Raw genomic sequence first — 9,635 nt, 5'->3', positions numbered from 1 at the left:
TTGGATTCTGAATACTGAGTAAAATATGAGTATAAAGTCATGAGTCACATGACACTAGATTCTAGTCCAACAGGTTTATTTAAAATCATAAGCTTTTGAAGCACCGCTCCTTCATCAGGTGAAGTGAACAATGACACTTCACCTGACCATGGAGCTATGCTCTGAGAGCTTGTGATTTTACATAAACCTGCCGGAGCATAACCTTGTGGTCTGACTTTGTCCACCCCCATTCCCACACCAGCATCTTCACATCATGCCCGTTAGCACATCACCAGCACTTAAAAAAGCTACTTAAACACAATGTAGACAGGCAGGAGGCTGGAAGAACACAGCAAGCCAGGCAGCATAAGGAGGTGAAGGTGACATTTGGGTGTTAACCCTTCAGAATTTGTCCAGTTTGGATTCCAGCATCTGCAGTTTTTTTTGTCGCTAAACACAATGTGGCAGTGAATCGGCTGGCAAGAATTGGATTATTATACCTGCCCATTCTGCCTTTTTGGGCTATAAGGAGCAGGCTTACAAATGGTATCAGGTGGGTAGCTCAGTAAGGGATCTATTGGAAAGGCCAATGCAGAGAAGAGGAGCTGAAGGGCCTCCTCCTGTTTTCTCACTCTTTCTCTGATTCAGTAAAGTGCCAAATACTTCCCCAGTTCTCTCTTTTTTTTGTCAGGATGTTGGATACTTCAATTTTGTTTTTCGTTTTTTTAACTCCTGTTCTTTTTTCTTCTTCTTTCCCCACACTGCCGCCTTACTGCGGTGGTGCTTATATATTCCCCAGCACTCATGTGTGTGTGCAAGTGTAAGACACAAGGTGCACAAACCAAAAGAGAAAATGCTGGAAAATCTCAGCAGGTCTGACAGCATCTGTAAGGAGAGAAAAGAGCTGATGTTTCGAGTGCACAAATCTTTATTCAGTTTCCACCACCAGGAAGAAAAGAAACACCCAAGTGACCAGTGACAAGAAGTGCCCTTTACATCAAAGGGCAATGCTGCATGATCAAACACTGAAGGGGAGGTCAGGGATTAAATCAAAATAGAGTTGGAGGGGAAAAATAATGCACTCCACTCCCTGCAGTGCCCACCTGTCCCTGAACAACTCAAATCGTGGAGGAGATCAGGTGCATCTTTGTAGGTCCACACTCATGCAAAAGTAAAATGGCCATGACCATTACTGAACAGTGTTCACCTGCGCAGACGCAACAAACCTGGCTGCAGGTCACAAGCGCAGGCGCAGTGGCATCCCGACCAAAGCCAGAAAGCCTCGGAGGAGACCTGGCCGGAGGTGGGCGCACGCGTAGACCGAGGCATCCGTGCGACGAAAGCGGACCGGTTAGAGGCCGCCCCCCCGCCCAACCCTCGGTTGGAGAAAGCGGACTGGATAGAGGGCCCCTTGTTACCTCGGTGAGGAGAGGTAGAAAGTCGCACGGAGGTACAGCCCCCACACCTCCTCCCCTCCCTCTGCAATTTAAAAGAGTCGGGAAAACGGAGGAAGAGACGTTTACCTTCGTTGCTACGTCCTCCAATCCACCAAACGACAGCGCGGGGGGCGGGGCGAAACAGTGAAACATCCGCCGAGGGCAGTTCAACTCACAAGAGAAGGCGAACCGAGCGCGGAGACGGGTAATAGCGAGCGGACCAACCGGCTGAGAAGAGAAGAGAAGAGAGGAGCAGCAGACCGGTCGGGATCATCCTCTGTCCCCGGTCACGCTCGAAGCGGAGCGGCGAGGGACAGCGCACGCGGTGGGGAGGTGGTGGTGGGGGGGAAGCATTTAGACTCTTCCGGAAGCCCCGGCGCAACTGCGCGTGCGGCCCGCCAACGGTCGGCGGCGGTTTGAATTCCTGAACGTTCGGAGGGCGAGCTTCTTGCCAACATGGTGTCGTGGCTCATCTCCAGGCTGGTCGTGTGAGTGTCTGCTCTGTTGCTGTGGTTTCTTTTTCTCCTTCCCGGCCTCCACTGGCGTTACCCCCCCCCCCCCGTCTCCTCTGCGTTTCTTCCGCAACTTTTTTTAAATTTTGTTCCTTGGAAGTCTGGGTTTGCAGCCGGGGCTGGGGCGTGTTTGTAGTCGTTGCACAGATGAAGTAACGTTTGCTTTCCTTTTTTTTTTGTCGAAATCGTTCCCTTTCGTTGCCTACTGGATTCTTTGATACTTCTCAGAAAGCTTGCCTGGCTTTGGTTGTCCTCATCCTTGAGTGTCTTTTTTTTTATTCAATCGTTTTAGAGCAGCTGACCAATTTGTGTCATTTATGACTTGGAGATGTCTCTGTTGGATTGGAAGTGCTTCCAAATAAACCTGTTGGACTTGAACCTGGTGTTGTGAGTTTTAACTGTCATTTATCTCAGCTTTGCAAGACACACAGGGGTTACAAGTTAAGCTGTTTGGGATCACGAGGTGTAGATGGCCAAACCTGGAATCGAGTTGCAAGCCTCTTGGAGTGTCTCTAAGAACTTGGGATCAAGTCTTTGTAAAGTTGCTGCTTTTTGACACCCAGTTTCTCTTGTGGGGCTGAACTCTTTGCAACCCCTGTTGTTTCCCTGTGGTTAAGAGATGTCTCCTTCAAGTTTTCACTTTGCTCTCAATTACATGAGTGCACAGATGAGCTTTTTAAAAACCCAACCTTTTCCCTTCACCTTTGGGGTTTCCTGGCCCTTTTGTGAACCATTATTTTTTGTTTTTAAAGAACTGTATTTGAAACCACCACCACGCGACAGTTGCAGTGGAGGCACACCAAATATTTGGATCCAAAATCCAGTCTTTCGGGTTACTGATCAAGTGGCTTCTATGTCCTGTTGCTGGATCCTGAACTGTCAGGCACCTTAAAGTCTGATTTGATTCATTGGTGATTTCAAAACGTTTTTGAAATGTTCACAGCGCCAGACCTGAGATCCTGTGGTGTGAGTCCCATTACAGCCATGTTGAAACAATGTTTGCAAGGGTGAAAATGACAGGCTTTTGTTATAAGTTGTGACCACGTGTTAAAAATCGATCATTTAGCTCCTCAAGGTTGTTGTCTGAGGTGAAATGTGCATGCAGCCACACCTGGTTCTGTTGTGCCATTTTCAGAAGAACTTGACAAATCTGTGGTAGAATTGTTAATTTAGCCAGCACGGATCGCAGATTTTCATGGCCACCATCTCCATGGAGATTTTTTGAATTTAACAAATTGAGTCTTAGAATTCCCTACACTGTGGAAGCAGGTTGTAATGCCGAGTAACATCGACAGTATAGGTTAAATTATTGAATTGGTTTAGTTTATCATGAAGGAATTTCCTCCTCAACCTCTTCACCTTTTGTATGAGATGTGGTGATTCACATATGAAAACATCACCAGTGTCTGTCTGTGCGTCCCTCTAGCGCATGTGCCCCCCACCCTCCCCGTGCCATTGAGAGAAGAGCATTTGAGGTGTAGTGAGACCAGACAACGTTATCTTCACTTGTCTTAAGTTAGGTTATCTTATCACCTGTATGCACAGTGGCTGCCAGTCGTAAATCTCTTTTCTTTATTTTTAAAAAAACCTCGCTTGAATATTGCTTCAGACTGTGTTTCAAACAGCTGTCCTTGTCCAGTATGGCAACCCTGCAGAATGTCAACTGTCTTCTAAATCAGAGTTCGGTCATTTGAACAAGCATTGCCTACGATTGGTGGAAACACTAAACTCAAGAATACCCCCATGTCTTGAAGAAATCCTCTAAGTTCTCTTAGATAAAACATTTCACCATCTGACCAAATATTTTCTGACATGGATTTACAAAGCTCCTGTGAAGTACCTTGTGTGGTTTACTGTTGATCACCAAGTCATTGTTAGAGTTTGATGCACGATGCAAATGGTTTGAACATGATACAATAACCTTCAGAACTGTCAGCTGGATAAACATACCACCGTATTCTCCAAAATGTCTTAAGTGCACATTTGCAAACTAAGAATCTCCACCATTAATAAGTGTCTTGCTCACCTTAAACTGCAATTTTAACTCCTTTTTCTGTGTAATAAAATTGTCAACAACATGGGACTCAGTCCATTTTTAACTGAGACAAATGAAGGGACTAAATAACAGTGAATTGACTGTTGTGTCTCTCTCCTTTCCTGCATGATGTTCTGTTGGTTTGACAGCAGATGGAACAAAACTTGGAGCTATTATTCTTAACATGTCAGAATATGGATCCCTAAGCACGAATGCAAGATAAGCAATCCTACAGTCAACAAACTTGATGAACTCCAAAACATGTCAGCCTAGTCACTTAGTTAATAATATTCCCGCAACACTGCCATGAGACCAGACTTTACACCCCAAACATACTGCAGATAGTGCTTAGTTAAAAGTTTGTGAAGCCCAGTTTAAATAGTTTGCTCATTCCAAATATAGAACTCCACCTAGCAAGCTAATTATATGCTTAACTTGGTGTGTGCACATGCCAAGCTTGAAATGTTTGCATTGTAAGAAGTCAGTGGAAATATGGGAGAAGATAAATTTGCTTCTCCAGTTGACTGTATGATCAATTACATGACATAACCTACCACATCCAGGTTGCAAACACCAGCTTTGAAACACCATGACTTCTGGAGGGTGATGGGATAAGTACAGTTCAAATGGCCAAGCCAATGAATAGCAACTGTTATTATTAATGTTTATTTCAAAAGATTGGAAAGCATTCCTGAATATTTGTGAAAGGCAACATATAATCTCAGCCTTATTTGTTCAACTGTCCTCAATTGTATGACCATTGTAGCAAGAAACATGGCATCCTTCAAATGATATATCCTGAACTCCCTTAATCTCATCTTTGCAATTAAATTAAAAAGTACATCAAATTCTACACTCAGTTTACGCACCGTGAATTCAGCGTCACCATTTCTGTTGGCCCTCACACCATCTGATTTGTAACTCTGCTTTGTTCAACACTCAGTTTTTAAGTTTCTCAAAGCAAATACTTATCAGACCCAAGCTACTGTGTTTTGCATCCAATAGTGATGCAGTTGCATACCTTTTTTTTTTGTTCTGCTCCCTTGCACTGGCTCAAGCTGAGCTACACATTTGGCATTTAAGCTATTTTAACTCTGACGATGTGATCATGAGCTATCTAAACACTGCTCTGAAGTGCTCTTGCTCACTATTAAAATATGCATAACCTACATTCCACCCTTTATTTCTCATGATAATACCATTTGCCAGTACCAACATTGGCAAATAAATCACCACTATCACATTTGGCATGTCTTTAGTAAAACACCCTATCATTCAATGCAGTGTGTTCTGAGGATGGGTCACTCGACACAAAATATTAATTTTGATTTTGCTGCTGAACTGTCCAGCAAATTGTTTTTGTTTCTCATCCAACCCTGTTTCTCAGTCTGAATGTCAGCCTTGCTTCATGAAGTCCAAGTGACATACATTTGTAAGATTTATCCTGTAAATCTGGTCCTAAATGATTGGACAAGATTCAAATCACATTCAGCAACAGTGTCTGCTGTGAAGTGGCTTTTCTGTGGCAACAACTGCCTCTTAGTCTTCCTGTCAATTCTAACAATTACAACGAACTGATGGGCTTCTGTCTCCGAGTCTCAGACTACATTTGGCAATGCAGGTATTTCATTGATACCTGCCTGCCTCATTTTCTGCTCCCAATATACCAAACAAAAGAGGTAGACCCATGCACAGGCAGAGGGACATCCACTGGTATTTGAGCACTTTGCTGCTCTCCCCCCCCCCCCCCCCATCTCCTTCCTTCACTTCCTCATTGGCCTTTGGATTGTTCAAAGTTTGCACACTGTCTGTCAACTGCAAGAAGATGGAGACTTTTAAGTTCAGCATGTTTGGAAGACTATTAGTGATATTTGAAGATGATTCATGGTCCAACTGTTGGTTTCCTTGTTCAAGAGCCAAATTGATCCAATTGGAAAGGTAACTTAAAAGTTGATCTCAACAATAACCCACGCTAGTATAATTCTTGTTTTTTTTCACAACCGCATGCTTTGCATCTTCCGAGCTGTGGCACAAACTTCCACTCTCTTGAGTAGCTGAAATGAATTGACTGACTTTGGTGCATTTGAAGTCAATCGACTTTTAAACAGAAATAACATTAAAACAAGGCTTATTTATATAGCTGTCTTAACCACATAAACATTCCAGAGCACTGTACAAAACAATCACTGAAGAACTGCCATAAAGGACAGGCAGACATATTAATATGGTGAATGAAGGCTTGGTCAGAAGAAAATTAGCCAAAGTTAGAAGGCTGAATGGCACCAAGGCTTTGAGAGCATGAGGAGATCACTGAATGATATTTTCAAATCCTTCACTGCTCTGACCAGTGAGAACTGTTTAAAAAAAAATCTTAGCTGACTGACTGGCAGTGTTGGTTACTGAATAGACTGTAATAAAAAAAACAAAAAAAAATCTGTTTTGTGCACACATGGGAGGCATTGGTTGGCTAGCCTTTATTGCCCCCCTCATTCTCCTTGAGAAGTTGGTGTTGAAAGCTGCAGGCCGTGCACTGGAAGTTGACCGATAGGCCCTTACAGAGGGAATTTCAGGATTGTGATCGAGTGACAATGATGCCAAAGTAAAATTTATAATATAGTCTTAGAAATCTCCAAGATTTGAAGTACCCTTAATTCGAAGTCCAGAATATGCAAAGTAAATAAAATGCCCTGAATGCGGGGCTGACTTGTGTACAGCCTTGAAAATAGTTTAAGGTTTTTGAATACCAATGAATTCTAATCATAAAACTAAATTCTCTTAAATTCTAACAAATGAATGAATCAAGTGGCTGTTAACAACAGTTAAATTTCAATTTTGATATGATCAATGAAGCTTCTATCTTGAATGGAGAGATTGAATGCAAACCTGGTTTACTTTTGGACAGTTGAAGGCACTGTTGGAGTTGATTTTTAAAAAATCCTATTCATCAGACACTGAAAACTTTAGATGTAGAAGCCTGGAATTTGCCCCTTGTGTCTTCATTGCTGTTGAGTGAGACCAGGTTGACCTGATCGTCCTCTATTCCATTCTGCTGTGTTCCCAATAATCCTTGGTTTTTTTTCGAGATTTTTAAAAACCTGTCTGCAGCTGCCTTGAATACACTTTGCTGCACAGCTCTGTGGCTCTCTGAAGTCAACTAATTTACAGATTCACTGCCTTTGGAAGAAATTCCTGCTCATCTTTATCATAACTGGGCAAACATTTAGTCAGGTAATGCCTTGATTTCAGAATCTTGTGTGTTTCACGAAAGTCGCCTGCTCTCCTTATCACACATTGTCCTTTGTTGACATGGAAAAGAAATGTGTATGCTTCAGATCACTAGCTATCTCTTCATCGACCCAAATAAGTTCATCAAATGCAATTGGATTGAACAATCGTGCTGGCTTTTCTTTCTAACAGTCACGTGTGCTCAAACAGCTGGTCATTTTCTCCCAGCGTAGTGTTTGCAAAAGTACTTCCATGCGATGATCAACTATCCTTGTTTTGCTGCATCCAGAAGTCAGGATAATCATCAATACAATGTAATGTCCATCACTTCTATTACGGACCTACAAGTTGCAAGCAATAGATATTGTAAAGCATTAATAGCAAAGTGAATATAATCATTTGTTCCCTAAAAGATGCTGTTGGAATTCCTGTATGCTCTCAACTTTTCCTCCTAAAAGCTAATTTGACAGGAAACTCTGCAGTGCAAGAATGTACAAAGATTTGTATCCCTGCTGGGGATAAGGACATGTGGCGTGGGGGGAGATCGTTGCATGGCTCAGTGGTTAGTACTACTGTCCCACAGCATCAGACAAAAACCCAGCTAAGTTGTCGTACAAATGAGGTTAGGGTCAAATACTGGCATCAAAACATTTCAAGAAGGTAGCCCAGACCCTAACATTTCTAGTTGATTTGAGCACATGAAAAGTGCAGATTCCAAGAGTCATGCAGTTGGTCAAAATCCCTCTGTTTTAAACAAAACAGTATTTATTTAGAGTACTGAATGAAACACAAGGGAACAGAATATAGAATAATTTATCCGAAAACCCGACACATTATACCAACTTAATGCTCCTGTTCCAAATTCTTGCAACAATCCCCGTGAACAACCCTTGGCAAAAAAGGTAAAATCAAACACTGTCTTACTGGAGAGAGAGAGATGGCAGAGAGATTCAGCATAGAACACCTTCTTCCGTGTCACTGTTTCTTTGACCAGCGGCCTGAAAAAAAACTGCTTGCTGTGAGCATCCAGACTGATAAGGCCATAACCAACTAAAGAAGAGTCAAGAGTGTGATGCTGGGAAAGCACAGCAGGTCAGGCAATGTCCGAGAAGCAGGAGAATCGACTTTTTGGGCATAAGGCCTTCATCACGAATGAGGCTTGTAGGCCGGGGCTGAGAGATAAAAGGGAGGTGGTGTGGGGTGGGTACCTGAGAAAGCGGTAGGTGGATGAAGGTGAAGGAGAAGGTGGTAGGTCAGAGGGGGGAGTGTTGGACATATCCAGAGGGCGGTGCCGAGTCTGAGGCTTGGGACTGGATAAATATGATGGGAGGGAAAAGTAGGAAGCTGTTGAAATTCACTTTTATCTCATGTGGTTGTAGGGTCCCAAGGCGGAACATGAGGCATCCTTCATCCAGGCCTTGGATGCTAACAGTTTGGCGATGGAGGAGGTGCAGGATCTTCATGTCCTTGACTGAGTGGGAGGGGGAGTTGATGTGTTCAGCCATGGGCTTGGTTGGTGCAAGTGTCCCAGAGATGTTTTCTGAAACGGTCTGCAAGAAGCCATCCTGTCTCCCCAGGTGCAATCGATGCAGTAGATGACATTGGTAGATGTATAGGTAAACTTATGTCAAATGTGCAAGGCTCCCATGGGGCCTTGGACAGAGATGAGGGGAGTGTGTGGGCGCAGGTTTTACACTTACTGCGTTGGCAAGGAATGGTGCCAGGAGTCTGGTGTGGGCTGTTGAGGGGGGGATGTGTGGTCGTGGACGTGATGAGGGACTCACGGTGGGAATAGTCTCTCTGGAATACTGATAGGGGTAGGGAGGGAAATATACCTTTGGGGTTTGTTTGGAGGTGGTGGACGCCCTGGAGGAAGAACGCTTCATATTCCCCCTTGGGACCCTGCAACCACACTGGATAAATATGGGTTTCTACAGCTGTCTCATTCCACTCCCCCCTCCCCCACGTTATCCCAGTTCCCAAGCCTCTAACTCAGCACTGCCTTCCAGACCTGTCCATCACTCCCCCCTCTGACCTGCCACATTCTCTCTCACCCTCATCCACCTATCACTTTCTTCGGTAACCACCCCCTCCCATTCATCTCTCAGCCCCGGCCCACAAGCCTCTTTCCTGATGAAGGCTTATGCCCGAAACGTTGATCTCTTGCTCTTCAGATGTTGTCTGGCCTGCTGTGCTTTCCCAGTAACACACTCTCGACTCTGATCTTCAGCATCTGCATTCCTCACTTTCTCCTAAACCAAACTAGAGGAAAAGCTGAGCTAGGAGAACTAGCCACTCTTCTTTGGTTGTGCGAGTGTTTTTTTTTTAAAACCTGAAAGCCTTTTCCTTGAGGCAGTATCTGTTTGCCATAATCAAATTGGCCCTAAAACCCATCAAAACTAGGCACCTGTATCTTTCAGACAGGTCTGAAAAGAACCAAGGACAATG

General features: G+C 43.8%; 1 protein-coding gene across 2 annotated transcripts in view; it reads left to right on the top strand.

The window, feature by feature from the left end:
* The first annotated feature begins 1,239 nt into the window (after positions 1-1,239).
* The window catches only part of LOC122543069 (receptor expression-enhancing protein 1-like), a 30,959-nt gene continuing 22,563 nt past the window's right edge, over positions 1,240-9,635 (top strand). Inside the window, exon 1 of one of the 2 annotated variants that reach the window (XM_043681291.1) lies at positions 1,240-1,903. In XM_043681291.1, coding sequence (XP_043537226.1) covers positions 1,872-1,903 — 32 coding nt within the window. In that variant the 5' untranslated portion in view covers positions 1,240-1,871. The remainder of the gene's footprint in view (positions 1,904-9,635) is intronic. The other variant, XM_043681290.1, reaches the window with a different exon arrangement.

Source organism: Chiloscyllium plagiosum, chromosome 42, assembly GCF_004010195.1.
Source record: "Chiloscyllium plagiosum isolate BGI_BamShark_2017 chromosome 42, ASM401019v2, whole genome shotgun sequence".
Taxonomy (NCBI): Eukaryota; Metazoa; Chordata; class Chondrichthyes; order Orectolobiformes; family Hemiscylliidae; genus Chiloscyllium; species Chiloscyllium plagiosum.
The sequence above is the reverse complement of the archived record's forward strand: the minus strand, read 5'-3'. Positions and strand labels throughout refer to the sequence as shown.